The sequence below is a fragment of the Syngnathus typhle genome, linkage group LG20, assembly GCF_033458585.1.
Source record: "Syngnathus typhle isolate RoL2023-S1 ecotype Sweden linkage group LG20, RoL_Styp_1.0, whole genome shotgun sequence".
Lineage (NCBI taxonomy): Eukaryota > Metazoa > Chordata > Actinopteri > Syngnathiformes > Syngnathidae > Syngnathus > Syngnathus typhle.
The window spans coordinates 520,721-548,655 of NC_083757.1; the positions used below are offsets into that span (position 1 = coordinate 520,721).

Sequence of the window (27,935 nt, forward strand, 5' to 3'; positions counted from 1 at the left end):
GAGTTGCAAAGCTCCTCTGGAGTGTGCGTTGTTCTGATGGAGCTGCATCGCTCAGTCCAACTCCTGTCCCGTCCGTCCGTCCGTCCGTCCGTCCGTCCGTGTTTTACAGAAGAGCAGATTTGGGCCACCCGCAAAGCGCCGACCAGCAAAAGGAAAAGGTTTGATCGCTTGAGATACTTCTGTCATTTTGCGTTGGAGGAGGGGATTCAATACTTTGGATGATGGATGCTGTGTCACTTTGACCAGGACAATGGGGAGGGAGGGAGGGAGGGAGGGAGGGAGGGAGGGAGGGAGGGAGGGAGGGATGCTCTGTCCTCAGTGTGCTTGGTGTGTGTGCCATCGTAGCCATTTGGAACCAAACATTTCTGCGTCCTCCACGGTAGAACTTTTACTACCAAGCTCCGACGTTGCATAGTAACCACCCTCTGTTGATCTTCTGTTACTAGCAACACTCCAATCCAAGCATCCAAAAAAAAAAGGGGGGGGGGGCCTACAATGTCACTTCCTCATGTGAAGGAATGACAGCAGAGAAACATGTAATGACACTTAAAAAATGGATAATAGAAAAAAAAAAAAAGGAGTTGCATTTCAATAAGAATGGGAATTACAAATGGCAACAATGCTAATTGGAATTTGAGATGTGGTGACGTTTTATTGTCTTTGCGTGACTTTTGAATGGGTCAGTTGAAGGTAGGCACATGGACAGGCACTGCATGCGATGGAGGGGAGGAAGGGGAGGGGGCGGGGCCTCGGGGCCAGGTATTGGCTGATGGTGGAGTGCTTCCATGTGGGGTAGGGCAACAGGGCGATAGGGCAATAGGGCCCGGCCCGGCCCAGCTCGGGTGTCCTCAGAAGGGCTCATTTCTGTCCGGTGATGGACTGTGATATGGATCTGGGTGGGATCATGTCCAACAGGTACTCTCTCTGCCGGTCTGCTAAGGTGGAGCTCTTGTGGGCACCGACTGCCGCTGGGTTCAGATAGGCGATATTTAACCCTGTGAAGGGGAAGGGGGGGGGGGGTTCATCCTGTTCAAAATCGACAATCGAAAATGAATGAAATAATCGGAAAGAATTGCGAACCTGGGATGTTATAGATCTGGCGCCGGCTATCATGCTGCAGTCTGCCGCTGCTACTGCTGCCGCCGCTTCCGCCGCTGCCACAGTGCTTTGCAGCGCTCATCCCCATCAGGCTGCTGGCCACTGACAGCTGAGAGGCCTGGGCGAAGTTAGACAGGACACCCCGCGCAGAATTGGACAGACTTCTCTGCATGGAAGCTTGAGGTTGAGGAGCCTGAGTAGAAAAACAAGTGCAAGCTTGGTTGCAGTGAAGCGCCCAGACAGTGTCATGGTGAAGCTAAGCTGCTTCATTGCCGCGGGCTGCGCGCAAACAGTAGCGGAACGCAGCGCTCGGCTTGCTCAGGTGAGTTTCAACCGGCTTAAACCGCCTGCTTGCATTACAACAGAACGCAAAACTTGCTCGGCGGAGTAGGAACCGGACAAAGCCAGTGGAAGCAATGACGCAGGTGCGTTAGTTGCTTTGACTAGCAAAGCTTGTTCTGCATGTTAAAAGGCATTTGAAGCACAGTCAAAATGGTTTGTCTTGCAAAAATGTCCAACTCGTTTTACCAGGGCTATATATAGTAGGTTACGTGGCCCCATTCACCGAAGACACTAATGAAGTGCTTAGAAGAGACACGGTTTGAGTTAGTCAAGAAAGAAAAGTGGCGTGCGCTTCAGAGGCAGGCCAGGCCGGGCCGGGCCGGGCCGGGCCAGGCCGGGCCAGGCCGGGCCAGGCCGGGCCAGGCCGCGTACCTGGCGCAGAGCATGATGTCGGATCAGCGAGTCAGTCTTGGAGGCGTTGGGTCCGCTGGGGGCCGAGCTGGGCGAGAGGGCCGCTTGCTGCAGCCTCTGTTCAATCTCCTGAAATGGAAGAATCACACGTTTGGTGTCGTTGCAGGCAGCAGGTCTAACCAAACAAAGCGCTTTGACGCTGACCTGCTCCTGCTGCAGGGCCTTGACAAAGGCATTCTTCAGCCTGTTGGTGTGCTCTGCCTTGAGAGCCTTTTTCTGATTGGACATCATGCACTGCTCGCAAAGGATTCGCCCGCTCTTCTCCTGCTTCCAGTGGGGGGTGAAATCAGTTCGGCACTGGGCGCAGAAGAAAGGCTCCATGCGGGAAAGCGTTCCTCGCAGCTTGCCTGTCCGGGAAAGTGGAAACACCGACTTAGAGCCAGCTAATATCAACTACCGTCTTGACAGAAGAGTGACCAAAAACACCGTCCGTCCGTCCGTCTATCCATCCATCCATCCATCTATCCATCCGTCCATCCATCCATCCACCCACCCATCCATCCATCCATCCAAAATCCATCCATCCATCCGCCTTAGCAATCAATAGGCTAAAAATGGAGGAGCTGGTGAAATGAGTGTAATGTCGCCGTCTGCTGGCCATGAACACAAGTAGAAGAAATGGATTGGGCATTCAAAGGAGATTGGTCACTTTTTCGATGGACTTAAGTTTCAAGAAGGAGAAGGAGCCTGCCTGCCCGCCTGCCTGCTTTGCGTCATTTCCTTTGGTCATGACAGGCTTACCCTGACTGTCGAGAACACTTTGCACCACCTCCTCCAGGCCCACCATGTAGATGAACTCGCTGTTTGCGGCCGACGGTAAGAAGTGGAGGAGTGGGGCGGGGGGTTTGGGAGGTGGGATCTCCAGCAGCGTTTTCTCCAGCTGCTTTCTCAGGGCCAGCTTGGCAGCGGCCTGGCTGCTGGCTTGGTCGGCCATGGAATTCACCCCTCCGCTGGCAGAGCCGGACAGATTGGACGGGCTGACGGCCGAAGCTCCGCCCAGGCTGCCCGCCACCCCGCTGGCCGCCGCCGCCGCTGCCGCCGCTTGCATGTGGGCGAGGTTCATGTACATGGCGCTGGAGCCAGACCGCTGCGATGCCGCCACCTGCTGGCTGGCCTGCACACGACAAAGGCAAACATTGGTTGGCCTCAATAATAACAGCGCTTGTCAGTATCAAATACAAAAATGTCAGTACTAAACTTTTTCATTTGTCCGGTTTCTTCACGACCGGCTGGTTACTTTGAGGTGTGTGCTTCCGCTTGCGCGAGTACTTTTGCCACATGTGCACGCAAATAGGACAATGAGCTGAAGAATACAATGCCTTGGGAATTACACTCGGCACACATAGTAAAGCATATAGCTATCGTTGTGATATCCGTGGCGCCGAAGATAAGAACCTGATTGTCTGCTGAAAGTGACGGGATTTTACAGCTCACTAGATTCGTCAGTTGCTTGAACAAGTTTGCGTCGCAATTAAGGGTTCAATGATACGGTCCTAAAAAATGACAAGAAGAAAATAGTGGCAAAGTGAAGAAGTCATTTTTTTGTTTGGGGTGACTTTTCACGTCACAAGGAAACGTTGAAGATAAAGTACAGGTCCGCCGCCGCCACCTCGAATGAACCCCGACAAAAACATTGTCTGTCTGTCTGTCTGTCTGAGAAGATAGCTGCAGTTGTTCTCCGCTTCTAGCATGAATGCGGCTTGCCAAAAGGAAGCACTTAACAATGCGCCAGTTATTGTTACCTTCCGCTTTGAGGGGCGCTTGGATACGTTTGCAGGCGCTAAAGAAAAGCAAACTACGGCTCCAATCCAAGTCAACAACTTCTTCTGGGCATGTTTGCAAAATTTGCACAGGTCGATGACCAAGTTCCTGTTGCATACGTTCACTGGCATGGATCCGACATTGCTCCGCGACCCCAAAGTTCACCTCACGCCACCGTATTCCCGAGGATCTTGAGTTGTCTTGATAGCGCAAAACAGAAGCAAGCGGTGAGGAGCCACGATGGAGGAGGGCGGGCGTCCGGCGCTCTAGTCAACTCACTCCCTCTTCTCATTTTACTGCTCGCCAGTCAAGTATCATGACTGCCGCAATTTAAATAGGACTTCTTCATTTTGATTGGATTTTGAGCAGAATGAAAAGAGTCCACCTGATGATGCTGTTAACCTTATAACTGATTTGTAAACACTTTTCAGGTCAGTCTTACCTGCTGGTAGCTAACAGCGTTGCCCATGCTGGAGCGACCCATGGCAGGTTTGGAGAGGCGCTGTCCTTGCAACGTGGCAGGATTGGGGGCGATCACTCGCTGGGACATGAGCATCGGTGCCAGGTTGGCGTTGGCTCCCGACCTGATGACCGTGTGACCCTGCCCAAAGGGAACATTCAAAGTTTCTCCTCTATACTTTGACACGGGAGTATGGATGGAGTTGTAGGGTGACGCAATACCAAAAGAGGCCAGCAGAGGGCAGAAAGTGCTTGATGAATCGACTAGCGAGCGAGCAAGCAAGCAAGCGGTGCATCATAGTAGATACAAAACGAGCTGACAAGACACCACACACACCCACACATCATGGGCGCGCTGAATATTTAATACAATCTCAACATGTAATGGAGGAGCAGGGCTACATATTACAAGAACAAAGGCTTGCAGCAGGAGATGGGCTCATTAGCGCTCCCACACGCACTCAGAGAAATTCATTACCATCACATGGTCTAAAGCAGATACACAAATGATTATGTAAGGCAGTGGTACAGTACGGTCATTGAGACAAACACAAAGGTTGAGGTTGCTCCAGCTTTTTTTCCTCCTCCTCCTCCTCACTATGTGTTGCGTTCAATCGTAAAGCATCAATTTTGGGAAAATACCAGCATTTTCATGGCGAGGACGCATTCCAACCACCTCATCCTATGGAGCTAACAGCAGAAAAGTACTAACCTGTGCAGTCCGGAGGTTCTGGGGCTCCGGGTTGTGCATGCCCGGCCGTACCGGAAGCTTCCCCAGTCCAGAGGAGCCGTGGATGGAAGGAGAGTGGCCGGAAGAGGCGGCGGCGGCGTTCTGGACCACCGAGACCTGCGCCGCCGCGCGCAGACACGTCTGTAAGTACGTTGTCCCAAAGGCAGAAACGCTAAGCCTCCGTCTGACCTTCTGCACCACGTTCTCCTTCTGCATTTGACTCTGCCGGAGCTTCTTAAGCAGCACCAGGCGAGCCTCCTCCAAACGCAGCTCCTCTCTCAGAGCTTTGATCATCTGCTGTCTCTCTTCTCCCGTCTTACCCTGCAACATTCAAACATTTGATCCTGTAAAGTGCCACGCAGATGACTTATCGCTGCAAGATCAAGTCAACGACTTGACCACTTTTACCTTAAACATGTCCAGGTTGGCATGGCTCAGGCGCTCCTCCAGGCGAGGCGTCGCTCGGGGACTGGACGCCTCGTTGTCGGACAGAATGATGACGTCCGGGGATGGAGTTCGTCTGTCGTGCTCGGCGTCGCTGAGTGGCAAAAAAAGAGCGAGTGAGGAAAAGGCCCGTCGGCTTCGCTCTCGGTCCCGTCGGCCGGCCGGCCGGCCGGCAATTTCAATGACTCCCAAACGGAGACTTGCCATTTGACACTGAGCTCAAAAGCCTAACAAAGACTCCTTCAAACTGAAATGCTCACCATCTGCGTCCCGCACTCATGTCCACCGGCTCGTCCAGGATGTTCTCTTTGCCATTCTTGCCGGATCCGCCGTGTCCTCCCAGTCTCAGACTGCCGTTTAGCTTCTCCTCAAAAGCGGCGGCGGCGCCCATGAGGCTCTGATGATGGAGCGCGCTGGCGCCGGGGCCCTTTGCCTCTCCCAGAGGCCCGGCGACCTCCAGGGCCGCCAGGTCGGCCAGATCTTTGCGTTTGAGCAGCGCCAACATCTTGAGGCGCTCCATGGCCTCGTGGCCCTCCATCTTGAGGCGCTTGGCCAAGGCCTCCTCTCGCTCGTTGGGCGACTCCAGACCTCGCTTCAGCAAGTTCAGCCGTAGCGCCTCCTCGGACATCTGCTCCATCCCGCCTGCCAGGAGAAAGGACAGGAGAGCCACCTTGAAGCCATTTTCCCTCTTGGAGCAGTACGACAACGGCGACGACGACAAATGCATCGGTGAGTAAGGCACGTTCTCGTATTGGGTGACATGTCGCGTCAGACAATTTGCGCCCGCATACCTGCCTTACAGTATGTGCCCAAATGAGTCACAAACACGGACACGGACGGATGAAAACAATCCTCCAAAGAGAACAATAGAGTTCAACGAACCTCCGGTCTGAACGAGCAATTAGTCATTTTGGTAAATGGAAAAGATGGGATCATGTATAAGCAAGCGTTCTATTTCCAGTCTGCGCTGTAAGAAATCACGGATAATCAGAAACTACGAGCAGAGCAGCTGATCATTCAGACAGAAGTGGGTTAAATAGAGCGTGCTAATAATAGCTTGGAACTCTGAACTCGACAGTGATGAATATTGGGATTTCCGCTGTGAGGGAAAATGCCCTTACTTGTACTCGCCAATATGGCACCTAAGGATACATAGGACGTCCCTTTTGAACAAACACCCATGATGTGACGTGGCAAATTCGATCGAGAATAACAGCAAGCTAATGAGCAAGGAGTTTGAAATGTGCTCGTCTGGGATTGAAGTGGGGCTCAACATGAACCTCCAAGCAGACAGTGGCATTCAGGCCAAGCTACTTCGAGCGGCCAAACGGCCATTCCTTACGTTGACATAGTAAGTGTTAGCTGGATCCCATGACAAAGGGTTAGATTTCAGGTCAAAGAAGATGCTGCTGCTGCTGCTGCTGCCAGTCGATAGCTTTTAATGACAGTGTTATCAATACATTCCATGGTTTGCCCCAATCCATCGATGGATCGATCGTGATGGCTTTTGTTTTTTCACTTTGCCCTCCTTTGACTTTTTCTGGCATCAACATTCTCCTCGTGAATGATTCCACAACAAAGCCTTCCTTCCTTCCTTGTTACTAGCAATTCATTTGTGACGCAGTGGTGCTCGCCTCCATTTGCTGGGAGAAAAACACAAGAAGCTGGCGCTCTCTCTGCTGAGCCTCCCTCCACCTTTAATGAGCGCCACTGAGAATGGCGCTGATGAGCCAATCAGGGACGACCTTGTGTTGCACGTCAGTAACTGGCACCCCCCCAAGCCTCCTCCTGGCGGCCATCGCCACTGCCACCGCCTGCCTTTACATAATATAATGACTGTTTCAGTCAGCTGCTACACAAGCCACACACACACACACACACACACACACACTCTTTCTCCTGTTTCTCCTCGACCTCACCCACCCACCCAGCCACCCATCCTGTCTCATAATCCCTCCCACCGCCATGCACTCAGCCCAGCCCAGCCCAGCCCAGCCCCCCCCTCTCCCGCCCTCCCTCCGCCTTTGGGCACTGTGCCAGGCCAACGCAATAAAGAAAAAGAAACACAGCTTGGAAGAAAATAAAAAAAAAAAAACACATATATGGCAGGGGGGAAGGGGGGGGGGGGTCGAGGGAGGGCCGACCGAGCGACCGACCGACACGGTGCTACTTTTTGTCTTTAAATCACAGGTTCGGGTGGCGCAGGTAGACCTCTCCATCTTCAAAATGGACTCCTCGGAGCGGCGGCGGCGACAGTGCGCGGAGAAGGTCATGGTGGTAAAAGAGAAGAGAAAGGACGTCTGGAGACTCCAGACATCCACGTAGCGTGCAACATTCCGACAGACGGCAGCGTTTTGTAACCCCTTGCTCTGTTCCAGCTGTATAGTACCACAAAGAAAGCCCTCCCTGCTCCTCTCTCTCTCTTTACCCTCCCCCAATTCCTCAAACCACTCGTCTTTTCCTCCCCCTCTGGTTGACTGTAAAAATAAACACATGCTTACTTTCAGGGCCCCTTACATGTAGCCACGGCTCAGGGCTTCATTTGTTGGCGTTCCACGGTCCAATCAGGAGTGCCCGCCGACTTTCGGTGTGTAGACATGTGCGCGCAGGCATGTGTGACACACACACACACACACACACACACACACACACACACACACACTGTGCTGGCAGAGGAGAGGAGGGGGCGGGGGCTCTATTAAAAATAATAAAAGAGTGATAGAGCCACAATACAATACATGCAAGTTTTTTCCCCCCATTGCGCTTGCTGTCCTCGCATGGCTTTGCGTGCAAGCACGCGCACACGGGTAAAAAGGAGACAAGGATGGCAGCTCTCTTCTGACATAATGCCAAATCTTAATTCCCTACCAAACACACACACACACTCAGGCACGGCATTCTCTATCCACAGCGCTGACTGTTGATCAGATGGCTGCTACTAAAATGTCGTCCGCACAATTGAACCGGGGCGCCCTTCCTGGGAAATAAATGGCAAAGATCAGCCCCCTGTCCTGGTGTCTTGCGGTGGTGGTCAACGGCACACGGGCAGCGTGCCAGCTGACGGAGCCATTTGCAAATCTGCTGCTCATTTCACGCATGGTCTGCATCACGACAATTTATTTGGCTGATGCAACTCCGACCCTCCCAGTCCGCCTTCTGCCTCGCCACCACCTCCATCCCTGGTTTGTCATCAGGGAAGCTTTCGCTTTTCAACGGCTCGCTTCATCTGCTTAAGCGCAGGGGCCCGGCCAGATGTATGGCACTCCACTTGCGAACCTTCTGCCAAAAATAATAAAAATAATAATCCAAAAAAACCCAACAAACTTTGAAATGCACCGGCTGAGTGAGTGTCGCACCCCCCTCCATGTATGCAATTATTCCTTCCGGTGTTGTCGTTTGCTGGTCGTGGGCATCTGCTGTGGCCGTGAATCCAAAACACTAAAAAAGGCAAACTGTTTGAAAGCGGGGAGTGACAGTGGAGAATAACGTTGCTGCGCAGGTTAAGCTGGCTAATGTAGCAGGCGTGTTTATCTTTTGCATTCACCCTGGTAGGGTCACGGGTGAGCTGGGGTCAATCCGGCTTAAGCCAGCCAATAGCGCTCTTTAAATACGACAATGACAAAAGTGCCTACCACCAAAAATAAAGCAAGCAATTGATTTATGAAATGACTGCACAGTACATTTCCAGTCATCCTGCTTTGTTTACTTCCTCTGTATTCTCGCACAGTCGGGCTGCGTAACAGTAGTACGATTCAAATGTAAACATTGTCAACAGAGGCTTACTCACTTCCTAGTTATCCACCAATCAGCAGCCAGCCCAGACCGACATTAATATGATGCCTTCATGGACTGTTAATATTCATTCGCCTGACACCGACCGACCGACCGACCGACTCTTGTCCTCTGTTTCTCCAGCATCCAAGTGTTTGTTTGTTTTGTAAAACCTCACCACTTGACCCAATGAATGACTACAGCAGGTCTTCCTATTCTAGGCATTTTTGCATTTGTGTACTGATGGATTCCAGTGATGAGGTGAAATCCAAATCCGAGCTTTGAAAATGATTTGGAAAAGCAGCACAGTACATGACATGGTTGAAGGTATTCAAATGTAGCCATTACCAGTGAGAAGATCTATCTTTTGATCAGGCCTCGTGTCTTACGCATGCCTTTTTTTTTTAGCAATGACAAACCATGATCGGATCATTCGGTAAATGGATTGGTCATGTCGAAATATCCCAAAGCAAATGAACTCCACCCACCCTGATGTTGTGCTCAAATTGAAGTGCAATGCCGGTCCCACCAAAATAGATTGAAGACTTTTGCAACTTTTATAAAAATGCCAAGCAATGGATACATTGTTTGACAGCAAAAGAAATCTTGAACAGCATGCAAGAAAAAGGTTTTGCTGAGGTGATGTGTCAAGGACAAGCTGGGAAGACCTCCCAAGTTCAGGGCTGCAAAAGTAAAACAATGCCATTTTGTTCTCACAGCTCAAGGAACAAGAACGTTTCTGTTTTGCAAAGTAAGCCGCGTCATGCTTCAGTGTTTTATGTTCAATCTTCATGAGCATGTTTATTTAGAGATATACCATAGCTGAGTTTGACTTAAGCTTCTATTAGAGTCCACAAAAGTTCAAATGTAACTTAAAACATTGTTAATACATCAGAAAAAGGTTACTGATGAAAACAGATTGGACTCGGGCATGCTTTGCGCCATGGAACATCGGGCATATCTATAGATATATATTATTTTTATAATTATAACTGTGAAGCTGACAATTGCAATCCACATGCTCCAAAATGTATATAATTCCAAAAAGAAAGTACAAATCCGTTTAACTGAATCCATTGGGTAAACAAGCACATTTCCCCCGATCAGCAATCATCTAGTCCATGTTCAGGGAGCATGGAGTAGATTGTGAGAATATCAATAAAAAGCAGCCATAAAGTGGCGGATGTACAAAAAGCCTGTTTGCATTGATACACAAATCAATAAAAGACAGCCTCCATGAAGTTGTCCTATTACGGCCGTAAATTTGCCACATTTCAGACAGATGGCCAACACCCTTTTTTTTGCCAAGTCCAAGATGAAATGTTGCAGCATTACTATAGACTGCATGGAGAGTTCTGGTGTGCATGGCAGTGCTGGAAGACATTGCAACACAACATAAACCTCTCAGCTCAATTAAAAATTAATGATAAGAAAAAGAGAAAAAAAAAAAAATCGATTTTTTTTTCCTCTGTATCCTTCAATTGGGTGGCCAATTTAGCTAGAAGTGGCCAATTAAAGATCCCAAGTTTGACTGCGATGACATGCACAAGATGGCCGCCAAATCCCCTGAGATGCCTCAAGCCTCCGATTAACAGTCAGCAGCAGCATCATCATCATCATCATATAGGCCAGCGCGAAAGCCGCACTGCATTCTCCGCCGCCATATAGGTCATGTTCAGCAAAGAGCTTTAGGTGGCGGTGGCGGCAGCGGCAGCGGCGGGTCAAATAGGGTAAGGGATGTTTGTTGTATTTTGTGCCTTCAATATAAAATAAATTAATATATAAAGCAATACAGTATGTCTTTGTGTGGGGGCATCTCCTTTGTGTCTGATCCCGTGGCAAACACAATCAACGGGTTATGAGATGAGCCCAAATAATGATGCTATCTGGAGGCTGGGCTTCATGGGCACTTTGCGTTTACTTATTAGTTCCAGTTAGAACAGGGTGTCAATGTCAACAATAGCCGAGACGATAATGCCGTCCGTGTCGGTCGTAAAAGCCAAACTGAGAATTGAAGAAGGACTCTTTTGGAAGCTATAGTAGTTCCTGTGCAACATGCTGCTTTTTTTGGTGACACACAAAAGGTGGCGGCGCGCTTGAGCACACTTGACTTCACCTGGTGCAAGCGTTGCCTGCGTGTGTGTGTGTGTGTGTGTGTGTGCGTGTGTGCGTGCGTGCGTGCGTGCTGCTCATCCACTTCACGGGCCTTTGAAAGTGGGCTGGAGTACTGGATGCATGCAACAATCCAACCAGGATGTGTTGTCATCTTTCCTCCTACATCATCATCATCATCATCATTGATAAGCTCCGCAAAATAGGAACAATCACAACAATTCTAAATGAGTCACAAAGTTTGGAATGGAATCCTTTATCCGCTCGTGTCCTTTTATTTATTTATTTATTTACCTTGAACTAGCAGCAGCTAATTGCTTGTTTACGTCCCGGCAGTCGGCCATTTTAAGATTCCCAATTTGAGGATTGATTTGAAGCTCATGGCAAGATGGAATCTCTCGCACCTATTTGGTCTCCATCCATCATTTTTGCACCAGCCCTTTTCAGGATGTGCTGTCTGTCCCAACACATACGGCGTGACTTTGATGTGCCTTTGGCTTCCCCCGAATTATAGGCACCATCTATTTCTTTTCTGAAAGGCAGATAGGTTTGTTTGCCATTTCCAGTAAGATTTCATTTGGTGCCTGCAAAATGTGCCATGGCGCAAAGCATCCGAGCTACCTTGAGCTTCTTTCAAATACGGCGACCTCAGGCTCCCTCCACCACTTTGGACACCTGTGTCATCTGTTCCAATTTACAGCTCAAAGTACAAGTGATGACATATCGAAAGTGCTGTGGTGGACAGGGGAGGGCGGGAGGGAGGAAAGAAGGAAGGAAGGAAGGAAGAAAGGAAGGAAGGAAGGATGAAAGGAAGGAAGGAAGGTGTCCCTGTGCTGAAGCAAAGTAGTGCCATACCACTGACCCAGTGCCAGCGTGCTAAAGCGGTGAAAGAAAAGCATCGGCCATTGCTACGAGCATCACTTTGTTGTAAAAGGAGCAGGGGCTGGCATAGAAGAAGGATTCCCACCTGACGCCAAAGTGTGGAGGAGATTCTCCGGCTTTTTACGAGCCACATGACGCAAAGACAAAACCGTTGGCCATCGATGCTCCGCATTCGTAGTTTGACAATTCCAAAAAGGAAACTGGAGCTTTCTCAAGAGTTCGCTGGCTGTACATGACTTAGCAATTAGCTTGAGAGAAAACAACAACAGGCAAAAACATGCTAATTGTGAACTGTCAACAATCATGTGACGCTTCAGGAGAGCCCCAGTACTTCATAATCAAGGAGAAAAAAAAAAAAAAAAAGGGGGGGAGAGAACATGATGACAATGTGAGGGATACACCTTTGTGACCTTTGACCCTCACCCAATACGGACTTAAAAGCCATCACGAGCAACGTGGGCAATTGCCAGAGCAGCGCAGGAAAATGTCATCAAAATACAAATAATCTCAAGGTAACAAGTGTCCCAAATCAAAGTAGATTTTGGAATAGGGCTTTGCAATATGGAGGTCATACTGCATTAGCTAGCAGCAATTGCTATTGTACACCGGAGCTGCAAGGCCAAACAGAAAGAAGCTTAGCTGAACATAACATTGACAGCATCACAACACGGGTTTGACAGTCACACCATCTGTCTGCGATCTTTTTTTTCTTTCGTGTGACTCAGCAACAGTACACAGCTGAGAGGCCGACTGGCCGCAGCCGCCGCCGCCGCCGCTCAGGTGTGACGGACGGCAAAGTGCCGCAGTGTGTCGCTCATCTGTACGCAATCCTACGGGATAACGGCACACCGCTTCAGCTGCTGATTGAAAACTTGCCAGATCAAAAAGCACTTGTCGCGTGCCGACAGGATGCGGTGGCCGCCTTGGCCGCCGGTCCAGCATCTCCGGAGCAAATACCTGAATGTGCAGGCACGCGCAAAAAAAAGCATCCTCACACACAGACCCGCCGGGCGCTTGCTGGCCACAGACAGACAGACGGACGGACGGACGGACGAGGCTGTCGGGAATATGAGCAATATTAGCCATTCGCATACGTACGCACTCGTACTTGACACTAATGAGGCCGATCAGAATGGCGCCCATAGCAACAAGGGCTGCAACTGTGGACCGAGCGCCGGTTGATGATTGTGATGCGGCTTCGGAGCCAATGACTATTGAGAAGTGTTTTCCCGTTGCCCAAAGCCATCAGAGACTTGGCGCCGTACATAAGTCACGTGGAGCAGAACCGCAGCGAGATAATTACCTCCACCTTCACCTGCCATCCATGAATATACACACACACACACACACACACACACACACACACACACACACACACACACACACACGTAGAATGCAAAGCGCACTGGCACACACGTAGCGCACTGGCACACACCTTCCACTTTGCTCAGACACAACGATGCTCTTTATTTAACTAGACAACAGCTCATTGTGGGCGTTGCTATGACAACTAGTCGTCTATTTTTAAGCGGTGCCACTAATCAATTCCTGCTCTGCTGTCGCCCGAGGGGTGGGGGCGTGCTTGCGTGCACGAAAGGGGGAGGAGGGAAGGCGGGGAGGAGGAGGGGTGACGGCCAAGTTGGAGACAAAGAGCAGAGGAAGTGAAAGAAGCCGAGCCAGCGTCTGGGCTGCTTTATCTCATAGCGACGCACAGCAGAGGTCTTCATCCACGTCGCGTCGCAATCCGACACAGCCCAAATCGTTCCAAATCAATCAGCGGCCGGCCGCCGCCGCTAATCTGATGGCTGACCATTTGACTTCAGCGTCATTTGCTGCATCTCCTCTTTGTTGCTCATTGTTGACTCGACGACTGATCAAGTGACAAACTGCCGGCTATTTCAATTATTCATTGGCTGCGGACCCAAAGAAAAGCGCCAAATGAAGCTCCCTCCAATTTTGCCAAAACAAACACACAAACCAAAACTAAAGATGCCCTGCCCTGGCCTGCTTTGCTCCATGAGAGGATGATCAAAAAAAATTGCAGAAATCGACTCCATTAGATAGGATTTTACTGAGCCAAGCCGGACTCGTCAATCCACTCTTGAACTTCAGAGGAGGCTGATTTCAATGTAAATACAGTCAGTATCAAGACCATGCTTATTTAGCCTTTTACAATCTTTTCTATTGTCATCATAAAAGCGGCGAAAACACAAGTAGGCTGCCGCTAGTGTAAAAACATGAATTTACATTTCTGTTGTCGGCGCTGCAGTTGCATAAAATGTGTCACGTTTTTTACGAGGTGCAAAAAGATGGTTACGCGTTTTATTTCCCGCAGTTGCATTTTGAGGCGCTGCTGTATCGTAATATTGTCGAATTTGCAGCACTATTGAACTCAATCAGCCTTACATTTCGAATGAATGACTTTTTGGGGGATGATTTGATTTCTGCTACCAGCTTATTGACACTATTCCATTTGGCCATCTACAGTATGTTAGCATTAAGCTAGCATTTGTAAGTCCGTAACACAAAGTTAAAGAGAATTTGTATGACACAACATGTCATTTCTCAATTCTTGAAAGAATTTCCAAGCGAGCGAGACAAAGGCATCATCACTCTCAACGTAGTCAGTCAATTAGCACAACAAGTTGTCTTGCACAGCCACTAAATGTGCAAGCTTTGCTCCCCTGATAGTCACGCGATAGTCGTGCTCAGTGCAGCTAGTACTGGTTGGTCCCTTTCACCTGGTGAAAAATAGAAGCGCCTCCATTCAATTTGCACGCATTACCTTGTTCGCATCTTGTTGGAGAAATCATACAGCCATTCCTCTATTGTCAATTGCCATATCAATCAGATGCTGACAGCCAAGCCTTTTCATTGCAGATCCTTTGCCCTTTCACAATCCTCAAAAGGGATGAAAACAATGTCCAACAACTATATTTCAACATTATTGCAAAGGTAAAGTGCATAGTACTGCAGTAACTCATTTGGAACCTTTTACTTGTTACAAAGAAAAAAAGACGACAAGTCATAAGCCAAAACATTGCAAAATGGATTGCTTCTTTCATAAAAGACATTCATGTTGTCTTTTAAGGCAATTCTGCAAGCGTTGCTTAAACAATGACAACTCTTTCCACTGTGCTTCTCTGGTTTATTCTTCGAGTAGTTCTGCGTATGACTAAGAAACCAAGAAGGAAAGAAAAAAAGAAAGAAAAAGACGTCCAAAGGTAAGCGAGACATCACAAAAAGGGTTGAGAATTCAGAGCAATGGCGTTTCGATGAATTCTTACGCAACTCGGTGTGTCATTTCCTGTACTACATACTGTACCATTTAGTGCTTTGTGTTGAAGTGGCGAAAAATGAGGAGAAAAAAAAAAGCGTCGCAACACGCAACGCTAAGTAACGTGTCGAGCGAAAGCGTCAAATACCCCCTTACGTCATCAATAAGCCGACAATGGTCCTACATTTTGACGAGTCGGGCACGCCGCTTGTACCGTCAGACAATGTGCGGCAAGAGTATCTATCGTGTTGCCTAATTTTTGGACAATTTATTTGTTTTTGCCTGCAGACAGAGAGTGCAGTCAAAACGCACTGAACCAGTTTAAGCCGGTTTGTAACCTCAGGGTATGGAATCATCTCTTAATACGTAGCTGTTAGTGGTCAGGTCGTCACACGGAGAGGGGGAGAGAGAGTGGGGGGGAAGGAAAGGAAAGGAAAGGAAGGGGCAAAGGGGAGGGAGGAGCAGTGGCCCTGTGTTTTCATAGCAGAAATAGGAAAATCTCTTCCTTGAAGAGCTGGCATTTTGACAGAGGAGGGAGAGCAGAACTTCAGACCACAGGGTGGGGCACTCACTGTTCCACCAGCCAAATGAGAGGAGGAGAAAAAAAAAAAGGGGAAGCAGCGGGAACACGAGACATTTAGTCAGAGCCAGCCACTCCGAGGTAGCGGAGAGATCTTCAACTAGGGCGGCCAATAGAACCATCAATATCCTGCAGAGATAGAAATATGTCACACGCAAGTACGATAAGACAATGCCGCTGGCTCGTTACGCTCGGCGCCCATGTTTACATGTTGGACGGAGGTTAACGTTTCTGTGAGAGAGAAATAGCAACAATACAATTTGGAGCTTATGGAGCAAAGAGAAGGAAGGGGAAGAACAAAATACACACATACAGACGCTGGAGCGAAAAATTCCACACACCCCAAAATCATTTGAAAAGTGTGATCCAAACAATCATTTCAAAAAGAAAAGATGCTTTGGATGCTTAGAAGATGGGGGCGCACACTTTTGCAGCCTCGTTATCGCAAATGTTTATTTTCATTTGCCTTCTCGATGAAGTTTACATAAACAGTGGAAAGAGTACTGAAATGAAACGCGTTTCAACTTTTTCTATCTACTGTCCACAGACTGGATATCTACCGCAAGTGATTCATGAATCAATCGGAATACAAATTGTCGAGGTGGGGCAAATGCTGTCGAGTTTGAAAATTCAATTTGCCAGCCCTGCTTGGCGTCACAGTCAAGTAGCTTTGCCTCGTGCGTCAAAACAAACAGCAACTAAGGAAGCGGATGATCTCCATAGATACTATGATCATTTGTTCACGGATAGAAAATGGCGGCCTACTTGATTCATATTTAGGGACTTTATGAGTCATGCTTCTGACATGCACATTACATAATCACTTTCTTGCTTTTAGACCTGCGTGTGTGACTCAACCGAGTGCGGAAAAAGAGCCAAGGACAACAATATTGAGACCAAAAAAAAAAAAAAATCTTCAAGTCCCAGTCCCAGTCCCAGCCAGCGAGGGAGCATTAGAAGGATTTCATTGCTCCAAGTTGACTGAGGTGACCTTGTGCCTGGTTAAATGCTGCTGCACAGCAATGCAGCAATGATCTGCACCCTGCTTATTCACCCACTGGATTAGTCATAGCTGCACTGCTGCTGACTGCTGAAGCGTTTCTACTCGGACAAGTAAAAAAAAAAAAAAAAATAAAGCCCGGGAGCAAACAGTTCCCCTCTCACTCCAACCAACGCTTGACACGCTTTTCATTGACATCATACAAAACAATGAGCGCCCACCCTAATATGAAATGAGCTTTCTAATTAAGTGTGATTTTCAAACACATTTGGAAACGACGCCCAAAATAACGCCACTATTTCCACGTGAGGGTACGGTCATCTCCTGCTATCTTTTTCCGTACGTCGAATCATAAAGAGTGAAGCTGCGTATTCCCGACTCGGAACGCCAGCCAACCTTCTTGGAGCTTTTGCCAACGTTAGCGAGCTCACGGATGTGCAAGTCCAGCCCACACATTGCGCTCTCGCTCCTCGTCAAGCGCCCGACCGACTGCAGAGACAAGATGCTTCCTTTAACGTCGCCCCGAGGCCGCCGCCTCGCTCGTTAGCATGAGCGCCGCCAAAAAGCTGCGTACGATTTGCCATCGGGCCTCGGCTTACAGGGGCGAGACGTGGCCATCTGCATTTGAAACGGCGCCCTTTTCGTTACCGGCGCTACCGGCAGAAGCCACGACGACCGCGTGACAAGCGCCAAAGCACTCGTCGTGTATTTGGGTGACATGGCTGATACATCTGCACTTGGAACGGCTAACGCTCATGGCTAAATCAACGGCCATTTGCGAACCGCACGCCGCCGCCTCATTGGGTGGGCCTTTGGACGTGAAATGGGCACATTTCACTTACAAGCGCTAACCACAGTGAACAGCGCTTAGATGAGAAAGTGCTTGGACAGGTATGGTCAGAAGGGTTCATCTAGAAGACTCTCTTACGCTGCTATCTGGCCCATTAATTCAGACTCGTGGCTGGCTGAAAATCAGAAGAACATGTTCTAACACCCCCTCCTCTCCCCTCCCCTTCCTCCCTCCCTCCCTTCCTCCCTCCCTCCACCAAGCCTTTGTCTCAGCATATCTGCGTCTCCAAATGACCACAATATAGCTCTTTTCCATACGAGCCTATTTCAACTGCGCAAAAGACAATATGAGGCAGACATTGCCAGAAGGGTCATTCAAAAAAAGCATGGACTACCTTGTCACTGTAAAGCATATCCAAATGAAGAGAGCGCCAACAAACCCCTAGCAACCGCATCAAGACAAAAAATGCCCATTTGTTGTTTGTGGTTATTAAAAGCAGGATGCCTTGCAGAGGAAAAAAAAAAAAAAAAGGACTTCCAGCAGGACACCTGGGGACATCCTTGCAGCTACTGGAACACAATTGCGGCACATTTTCCGTTTGGGGTTAGCTTACAGCAGTGCTTCTCAAATAGTGGGGCGCGCCCCCCTTGGGGGGCGCGGTGCTATTCCTGGGGGGGCGCGTGTGACCCTGGGGAACAGGCTTTTCTTTTGGCAGTACTAGAATAAAGTGTAATTGCGCGTTTACTACAGCAGGGGGCAGTGGCGCTCTCATTGTTACTTCTGTCACGTTTGCGACAGTGCAACATTTTACGATTTACAAGACAAGTTAGGATAGTCACGGTGGGGAGGGGGGGCGCGAATAGTTTTCTTCTTGCTAGGGGGGGGCGTAACAGAAAATAATTGAGAAGCACTGGCTTACAGTAACACCACTTTTGTATTGCTGACGTTTTTATTTTTGGAAACGCTTTGCCTATACTACTACAAAGCCATAAAGATTGCGCAACCTTGTGGTCGCTCAGACGACCAGCCTGCCTTACGCCGGCCGTAGTTCCCTCGATCTTTTGCAAAACAACACGGTGATTTGATTTTCTGCACAATGTTCAATACACCCGCAAATACATGGGACGAGTCCGGACTTCTGGAGCCCAAAAATGAAAAGGCGCGTAGAGTAAGGAAATGAGTAAGTAGTGGGTCTTTCCATTAGATTTGTTGACGATAAAATGGCAAACAATAGAGCATCCACGTTGCAACGAAACATGGCGGAAGGCAATCTTTTTTTTTCTTCAAAGGACAGGAGTGTGGGTTGTATTATGGTTTGAAGAATCCAGCAGATGGAAAACTAATCCAACATCATGACACAAAAGTCAGGCAACACCTCAAATGACAATCTTGAAAAGTCCAGTCCATTTTGTCTCGCATGGAAACATTGCTGTGGTTTACAAGCAAACGGTACCGATTGGAACTGATTCCAAATAAAAGGGGCAATAACTGCCATAGAACACGTTGGGAATTATAATCATGACATCACATCAAATGGAGAACAATGGTCAAGCTGTTCTAGTTGTAACTTGTCAGGATGCAATCAATGTCAAATGTTACCTGAACAGGCAGCTCCCTGTAATGACTGTTTAGTACAAGACACAATTGGGTAACGAGCGCAAAATCCAGGGGTGCCGAGCTGAGAAGAGGAAAAGACTCCATCATTGAGAATACTCATTCAGTTCATTCACTCTCCTCAACAGCAGGAAGCATTCATTCACACAGACCGAGCAACAAGGATGATGGTGTGCAACTTCTAGTTCTTGCTTGCACTCACCCACCAAAGGTTGTGCTGCTTTCCATTGATAAGGAAGTGACCATTTGATGTTGAAAAAGAGCAGCTGCTAGGAAACGATAGGACGGCAAGGAGTGACAAAGCAATGACAATCATATCGGAGGTGTCAACTTGAGCAATCCTTGTCCGTTTGCCGCCGTAGAAAAATACATTGACCAAAAGATAAAGTTGCCAAAAGTGATCTGGACGCGATAGAAGCATCCACTTGACTTGGGCAGCAGCAAAGGTGAAGCCCTAGCTGCATTCAAGTGCACAATAATGGGCAGACTTCATTTAATATGGATTCCCTTTTGGTCTCTAAAGCCACATACATCTTGCTTAGTTTATCCGCCACTCTGGGAACCGATGGGCCGGCATCATTCATCGCTTGCCCCCTTCCAGTAAGATGTCAGGCAGCCATTTAGTAGGTGCATATGAACCCAGTTGAGTCTCATTTCGTATTTCCCCCTCCTTCCTAATTGCTGAGAGCCATCAGCAGCAGGAGCAGGAGCAGGAGCAGGAGCAGGAGCAGGAGCAGGAGCAGGAGCAGGAGCAGGAGCAGGAGCAGCGGCCGCCGCCGCCGCCGCAGCCGGCCTTCTCCCCAGCCAACGCGCTTAATCCGCCACTTCAAGCTGCTTTGCCTGTATTAAACCATTCAAACGCCTCATCTCATCCCGGTGCTCTTTAAACGAGCATTAAGAAGTATTTGCAGGATCCGGGGCTCCGGTTAACCCCAAGAGACTCCGCATGAAACAATGAAGAGCTCGGACTGGAGGCATTCCGTTTCCATCACAAAGCATGCAAGCAATCAACATCTTTGGCTTTGGATTTTTTGGGGGGGCTTTTGCTTAAACAAGCATCCGGAAAGAAGCAAGACCTTTTCATGGACGTCAACGCTTCGAGGCGACGACGGCTGCCGCACGTCAGTGTCAAGCCGCATCAATGAATAGCAAAGCGAAGCAATGCTAAGCAAAGCAAAGCAATGCTAAGCAAAGGCTCGCTCGCTCGCCTGCTTGCGCTCTATTGTCTATCAGCATAAGCACCGGTAGCCATCCATCCATCCATGCATCCATCCATCCAGGCATCCATCCATCCAGCCCAACGCCATACCAAGTGTCAAAGCAGCTCCTCTCCGGCTTGGCCGCGTTCGCATCCTCGGTCTCACCTGTGTGTCGCTTTCGCCTCAGTGTGCACCGTCTCCGGGTTCGCGCTCCCGTCCTGACGCGCTGGCTGCTGCGGATGACTCTCACCACCAGTCCCCGGCACCGGCAGGCGGCACTGAACCGATGATTGGGCCTAGCAGACGATCGCCCCCTCCGTGGATCCCGAGAGACAGCTCATTGGTCAGCACGGCGCGCGGGTGCGGCCCACACAGGCGTCCGATTGGTCGCCCTGGCCCTGTTCGAAATGTCATTGGGTGTCTGCCGCGTGTGGCGGAGGCTTGCGGACATCTCATTGGATAGTCATTTCCGCGGCGGACTCAGCCAATCCACTCATTGGCTGATAGTAGTGTTGTTGTCTGCGGCTTCACCGAGAGCCATGTTCACGTAAGCAACGAATGACACGATAGCAATGGTCGGAAATGGATCGGCTTCTTTCCTGCATTTCCCTTTCGATTTCGACATGAGTGGTTGAACACCAATGCAGCGCATTCAAAGAAATGTAGCCTTTTATTTCCCACTCATCAACGTAGAAGCCAAGAGCAGGAGGGCAGATGGATGATGGATTGAGAGCATTCGTTTCTCCGGTGCAGTGGACTCACTACTCCATGGAATGCAAGTCAACCTGTGTGTGACATGCACGAAAAACACTTGAATGGAAATTCATGTTGATCAACAAAGCAGCACACTATACATTTAACCTTGACAATAAACGTCTTTGGAAGGTGGGAGTGGCTATCCCTTTGTGAACATTACTTTTGTATACGTTCCATATTTAAAAATACACCGCTAATGGAATTTTACATGTGCACTTTCGATAATGTTCCCAACAAGATGCAGAACCGACTAAGTGCCTGTGGACTTCTTGACCTACTTTGGAGTATTTCATTATTTATTTTCAACTTATCGCCACAGTGGTGCGATGCAACAGTCGTATCGCGTTCGTCTGTCGTCTGGATCAACCAACTGCGAATATATTGCTATAATGACGGAGAAATAAAAGACACACTACATGCCTCATTTGTCAGAGTGGAAGGAAGAAACTTTAGTTGCACTGCAATGACAAGTACACGAGCTGTTTATAAGGGGAAAGCGACCCCAAGTGGACAACATTAATGATTGCAAAGAGAGCAACATTTTGGGTACATTACAGCCAAATTTGCATCCCACGCGACCTGTGTGTAGATATTAAAAATACAATTTGTATCCTTTATTTCATCTCAGAGCCGAAAATGTGAAAATTCACCTACCGCCACTGAAGTGAAACAGTACTGCGTCAAATGACTACCGCCCCGTAGCACTCACGCCCATCATCATGAAGTGCTTTGAGCGGCTTGTCACGGAGCACATCCGATCCGTTCTCCCCCCCACCATTGACCCCTTCCGGTTTGCGTACCGAGCCAAACGGTCTTCTGAGGATGCCATCTGCTCTGCCCTCCACTCGGCCCTCACCCACCTGGAGAGGAGGGACTCGTATGTGAGATTGCTGTTTGCGGACTTCAGTTCTGCCTTCAACACCATTGTGCCACAACGCCTCATCAGCAAACTTGACGCGCTGGGCCTCAGTACCTACCTCTGCAACTGGCTACTGGACTTCCTCTGTCAGAGGCCACAGGTAGTACGTGTTGGCGACAAAATCTCCGCCAGCAGCATCACGCTGAGCACGGGGGCCCCCCAAGGCTGCGTGCTCAGTCCGCTGCTCTTCACCCTCCTGACGCATGACTGCACTGCAACCTACAGCGACGACCGTATCGTGAAGTTTGCTGACGACACGACTCTGGTGGGTCTCATCACCAAGGGAGACGAGACTCAATACAGGCTGGAGGTTGACCTTCTGACCACGTGGTGCAAGGACAACAACCTCCTGCTGAACGTCGACAAGACCAAGGAGATTGTTGTGGACTTCCGGAAGGGTCACACCCAACACCTGCCGCTGACCATCGACGGTGCTGTGGTGGAGAGAGTGAGCAGCGCCAAGTTCCTGGGGGTGCACATCAGTGAGGATCTCTCCTGGTCCACCAACACCGCATCACTGGCAAAGAAAGCTCAGCGCCGCCTGTACTTCCTGCGGAAACTCAGGCGAGCGAGCGGGCGAGCGCTCCTCCGGCCGTCATGACTGCATTTTACCGCGGCACCATTGAGAGCGAGCGTCCTCTCTCTCCAGCTGTATTGCTGTTTGGAGTGGCGGCTGCACTGACTACAACTTGAAGGCCCTGCAGCGCATAGTGAACACGGCTGGTAAGATTGCTGGTGCTTCGCTCCCCTCCTTGAAGGACATTTACACCTCCCATCTCACCCGCAAGGCGACCACGATTGTGAGTGATGTGTGTCACCCCGCTCACTCTTTGTTCGAGCTTCTGCCCTCTGGGAAGAGGTACAGAAGTCTGCGCTCCCGCACCTCCAGACTCTCAAACAGCTTCATACTCCAGGCTGTTGGGATCCTGAACTCGCTCCCCCGTTCTGCGTAGCGTCTTGTACTTTTACTGTCTGTATGCACACTGGCTCTTATTTGTTGTGTTATCTGTTTATTTATTATTTATTATGACTCTCATTATTTATTGTTTGTGCCTTTTTGTTGATGATGTTTTTTACTTTTGCGCTATGCTTGCTGGCTCCGTTTTGCTCCTCTTATTTATTGTGTTATCTGTTTATCTATTATTTATTCATCACTCTTACTATTGATTGTTTGAATTTCTGCCTTCTTGTTTTTATATTGTGTGGCGTACTTGTATGTCTATCGTGTTATGTGTCTCGTCACCGTGGGATAGAGAAAAACGTCATTTCGGTCTCTTTGTGTGTTGTGACATGTGGAGAGATTGACAATAAAGCTGACTTTGACTTTGAAATGAGTAGGAAACAAATAGATTTAAATTTGAATTTAAATTTTTAATTTCAATCATTAAAAAAAAAAAAAAACTGTCTTTGCGACCTAGTGGCGACAGATGAGTGGCCGATGATGTTTTTTTTCGTTTACCTTCAGTAGGAGGTGATATTTTGTGATTCTCTGCACGGGTTTAATCAGGTAGGAGACGATTGAGTTGTCCAGCTGGTGCTTCTGCTGAATTTTCTGTGAAGCCATCAGAGAGAGAGAGAGAGAGAGAGAAAAAAGCACGTCAGACAAACAAATGTCACCTTCTGTAGTTTCATTGTGATCACCTTGCTTACACTGAAGTACTTTACAGCATGCTCCTGTATGACCGAGTTGTTTTCATGCGGTCTCTCTTCGCAGGTCTGCCTAAAGGCAGCGGCAGAGGCAGCATTGTTCCTGGAAATTTCCCAGGCTATCTTATCTTCCATGTGTCACATAGGTTGCTCAGACTGCAGCAGTCGCCACGCACGTCACGCAGCCCAATTAACCAATCAGAATCGATCCGGGCTCCTTTTTCACACAGAACACGTGGCTGAAGGCGGGCTCAATGGCCGAGCCCACAGAGGTGGTTAGAACGCAGTAAAAAAAAAAAAAAAAAAAAAAGAAACGACCGGTGAGGATCATGAATGAGGTGGTTGAAAAGCGCGAGACTGGCAAAAGACAGAGAGTCAAAGTGATGCTTCAGCACGTTGGACAGCTACCGAATGGAACACCGTCCCTGATGCTTTTGACTTCACCTCACCGCCGGTAGATTTCACAAAGATTCCATTTCAGGTAAGAATATTGCCCATTGTAATGATGATGTTAGGGGATGATGATGGCTTAGGGCTGCGCAAGTCATGCACTGCACTTCAATTCATGGACGTGCTAAAGTGGAGATTGATTGTGCTGTCACTCGCGGCTCGCTTAACTGCTTAGCACAGTGAAAGAAACATGCGTTCGTTTCAGCGTCCGGAGATGTGCTTGCTCGATTGCAGACGGAGTGATTTCTTTGGCGCATTAAGAGTGCTTACAGTGTACCGCAAGAGGGCGCTGCTTCACCAATGTTGTTTGTTGGCTAATGAAAAGCCACTCTGGGGTAACAATTGACTTGATATTACAAACATTTGACTTTGTTGAAGCCTTTTCATCTGACAAGAATTTGAAACGGCCATTGTCTGCACATGTACAGTCCAATGAGGTCAAGAGGCATTACTATTGGTTGAATGAAGGTTCCCAAGGCAAATGTCCTTTGAGTGTCTGTTTTTGATTTCACTGTGGCACGTGCTGTCGTTGCTTTCAGAGTGCCGCGGTTCCAGCATGCCAGGGAACCTTTCCACAGCCGCATCCCCCGCGGCCGACACCTCCAACGGTACGGCGGCCGCACCTTGGGAAGCGCCGGCCTTCACGGTGGCCGCCCGCTGCCGCGTGGCCGCCACTCTGGTGCTCTTTGTCTTCGCCGCTGCGAGCAACCTGGCGGTGTTGATCAGCGTGCGCTGGGGCCGAGGCTATCGGCTGGCGGCGCACCTGCGTCCGCTCATCGCCAGCTTGGCGTCGGCCGATTTGGTGATGACCTTTGTGGTGATGCCGTTGGACGCCGTTTGGAATATCACCGTGCAGTGGTACGCGGGGGACGCCATGTGCAAGCTGTTGTGTTTCTTGAAACTCTTTGCCATGCATTCGGCGGCGTTCATACTGGTGGTGGTGAGCCTGGACCGATATCGGGCCATTCTTCATCCTCTGGATTCCCTGGATGCTGGGCTGAGGAACAAACGCATGCTGCTGGTGGCCTGGACGCTCAGCTTGTTGCTGGCATCTCCTCAGGTAAGATTGCTTGCTGCATGGGACTTTTCCTCAGCTATACAGATCACTTGTTGGACAAGCGCTTTCTTGTCAGTCAAAGAATGGAGCATTTCTTTAAAGGCTAGTATGAACTCAGCTTTGCTTACCTGAGAGACACTGTCTCCTTTAAAGGTGGAAGATGGTAAGACACTTTGTTGCCTCTGCATCCTTTGTTCCCTTCAGTCGCCTCTGTGAAAGAGAGTGGAGCTAAAAATAGTGCTAGTGAGCAGCTTGTTGAAGCTGGGACCAGATCCATCATCGATAGGAGAGGAGGGAGGGGGGAGGGAGACAGGGAGGGAGACAGGGAGGGAGGGTGGATCATGCATGGGCTGACAGGGGGCTTGCATTTGGCTTTCCTGAACCTGGAGCGCAAGCACAATAGTTCAACAATGTGCTTGTCACTTGTGTGTCACTGTGAAATTTTCTTCATAGGTAAAGAAAAAGAATCACCGGTGTCCTCCAATTCTGGTGTGACATATTAAGGGACCTCTTGCTATGCTGCGGTGGAAAAAAACCAAATCTCGTCTCATCCAAATAAACAACGTCGGCTTGATGGATCGTGGAGGGACTTACAACTACCTAGTGGCGTTTTCATTTGTTTTGTAGGCAGACTAATTGAGGGCAAACCTTCATTAGAGTGGAGGCCTCGGTTTGTCAGCTTGGGCGGGTGCTTTTCACCTCTGGCTCTTTCATCCAATTGGGTTTTGTTTTTGAGGATTTGGGCTTCTGTCTGCGTGTTTCATTCCCTGTCATTGTTTTCAGGTCCTTGGTTGTGTTCTGTTGCCTATTGTCTGTGGCGCCGTTCATCTTACGACTTGAATGTAAATGTCTTTTTGAGATTGCCGCGTAGCCAAGCGGACACACTCCACCATTGGACGGCCGGCCACTTGTTTCAACAGGGCCGCCGATTGATCGCTGACGCGAGCCTCGTGAATAAGTCAAACAAGAGCACTTTGCCAACATTGGGGCGTACTCAGCGATCCGCCTGTCAATTGTTGCTTGCTGTTCTAACTACCGTACAAGTGTAAGCGGGGTTGCCTTTGAGCCAGCAATTTTACAACAAACACAAAGACAGTGAGCACGTTTGCCAAAGAGCTGCCGTTGGCCACAGCTCACATCGGGAAACTCGCATACTTCCTATTTTCATTAAAAGGTATTGAATGCACAAGAGCGGAGCAAAGAACTGTTGCTTTCAAAGTTCTTTGCCGTTTGTACGCCATAAACAAAGGGGCCATTTGTTTACAGCAAACAAACGACGACTAAGCAAAGTGTTTCCCATGCTTCATCTTGTCACTCTCCTCATTCTCAGCTTTTCATCTTTCGGGCCATTAAGGCAGACGGGGCCGACTTCACTCAGTGCGCCAGCCACGGGAGTTTCCGGCATGGCTGGCAGGAGACGGCGTACAACATGTTTCACTTTGTGACACTCTATGTCTTCCCGCTGCTTGTCATGACCTTCTGCTACACAAGCATCCTCACCAAGATCACTGGGCAGATGCACAAGAGCAAAGGTCTGTGTGTGTGTGTGTGTGTGTGTGTGTGTGTGTGTGTGTGCGGGTGCGTGCATGCGGGGCCACCCCCACACTCAGCCTTGACATTTGACTTTAGTTTTGCAAAAGAATCAAATCATCGCCCTCCATGGAAATGGCGTTAATTGGTTCCAGCCCCCTCAACATTTCTCTTAGTAAGGTCATTCAAGGATACTTGATAAAAACATCAACTAGCAGTTGTTGCAGAGCGATTTAACGCTCGGACCAAGTCAACGATGCTTCTCCTACTCTCCAGATGGTGAGCGATGCCTGCGACGCAGTGGAAAAGACCAGATTCCCAAAGCCCGGATGAAGACCCTCAAGATGACCATAGTCATTGTCAGTTCTTTTGTCATCTGTTGGACCCCTTATTACATTCTGGGGATCTGGTACTGGTTCCAACCGTCCATGATCCAGCACACTCCAGAGTACGTGCACCACATCCTGTTTGTCTTCGGCAACCTGAATACATGCTGCGACCCGATCATCTACGGTTTCTACACGACGTCCTTCCGGGCCGACCTGGCCGACGTGATGGCGTGCTGCCGCTGCCGCCGCCGCCGCCGCGCCGACGGCGACTCGCCGCGTTCTGTGGATCGCCTTTCGGCGAGAAAGGCCGGAGCTGCTGGGGAGATGGAGTCGGATCTGAGCTCCAACCCGCACAGCGGTAACGTATGATGGAGGGAGAGGCCGGTCACCTTACGCAATACTCAAGGGAACGTGATGGGAAAGGAAAGGAAAGGAAAGGCCCAGTCATGCTAATCAGTGGAATGCCATCAAAGTGAATATGCTGCAACATTGATGGCTTCCAACTTGGAATGCTGTTTTGATGTCATTTGTTTTGCTCTTTCTGGGCACCAAGTAGACACACCTCACCCAATCCGATTGCTGTGATGTCATCAACGTGCTGCTGCATTGTTGCGTCGGACCTCGCTCGGGCTTGCCGTGGGATGGGCTCATCTCTTTGTTTCTTCGAAGCAAAAGGCAACGGAGATGCACAACTTGACGCACAGCCGAAAATTGCCTGAAGCAGTGGTTATAGTGGTAGTTTTCCTTTTGTCCAAGTCCAGACGTTTTTGTGCCATT

The 27,935-nt window shown here is 49.2% G+C and overlaps 2 protein-coding genes across 6 annotated transcripts; one reads left to right on the forward strand and one right to left on the reverse strand.

The window, feature by feature from the left end:
- Positions 1-287: 287 nt before the first annotated feature.
- Positions 288-20,781, reverse strand: gatad2b (GATA zinc finger domain containing 2B). Of its 5 annotated transcripts, none has more exons than XM_061267321.1 (11): positions 20,636-20,781; positions 5,506-5,887; positions 5,210-5,339; positions 4,991-5,122; positions 4,784-4,918; positions 4,055-4,213; positions 2,593-2,965; positions 1,996-2,198; positions 1,813-1,920; positions 1,081-1,291; positions 288-995 (listed from the first exon to the last, which is right to left on the reverse strand). In XM_061267321.1, exons 2-11 carry the CDS (start codon positions 5,880-5,882, stop codon positions 859-861), a joined length of 1,965 nt encoding a protein of 654 aa, XP_061123305.1. In that variant the 5' UTR covers positions 5,883-5,887; positions 20,636-20,781; the 3' UTR covers positions 288-858. The 5 variants fall into 5 exon arrangements, with proteins under 5 accessions (XP_061123305.1, XP_061123306.1, XP_061123304.1 ...); XM_061267322.1 differs by lacking the exon at positions 20,636-20,781 and adding an exon at positions 7,747-7,899; XM_061267320.1 differs by lacking the exon at positions 20,636-20,781 and adding an exon at positions 7,434-7,703.
- Positions 20,782-24,798: 4,017 nt separating this feature from the next.
- Positions 24,799-27,527, forward strand: LOC133144936 (gonadotropin-releasing hormone II receptor-like). Its single transcript, XM_061267993.1, has 3 exons — positions 24,799-25,302; positions 26,630-26,831; positions 27,106-27,527. The coding sequence occupies exons 1-3, from the start codon at positions 24,799-24,801 to the stop codon at positions 27,525-27,527; spliced, it is 1,128 nt and encodes a 375-aa protein (XP_061123977.1).
- Positions 27,528-27,935: the final 408 nt, after the last annotated feature.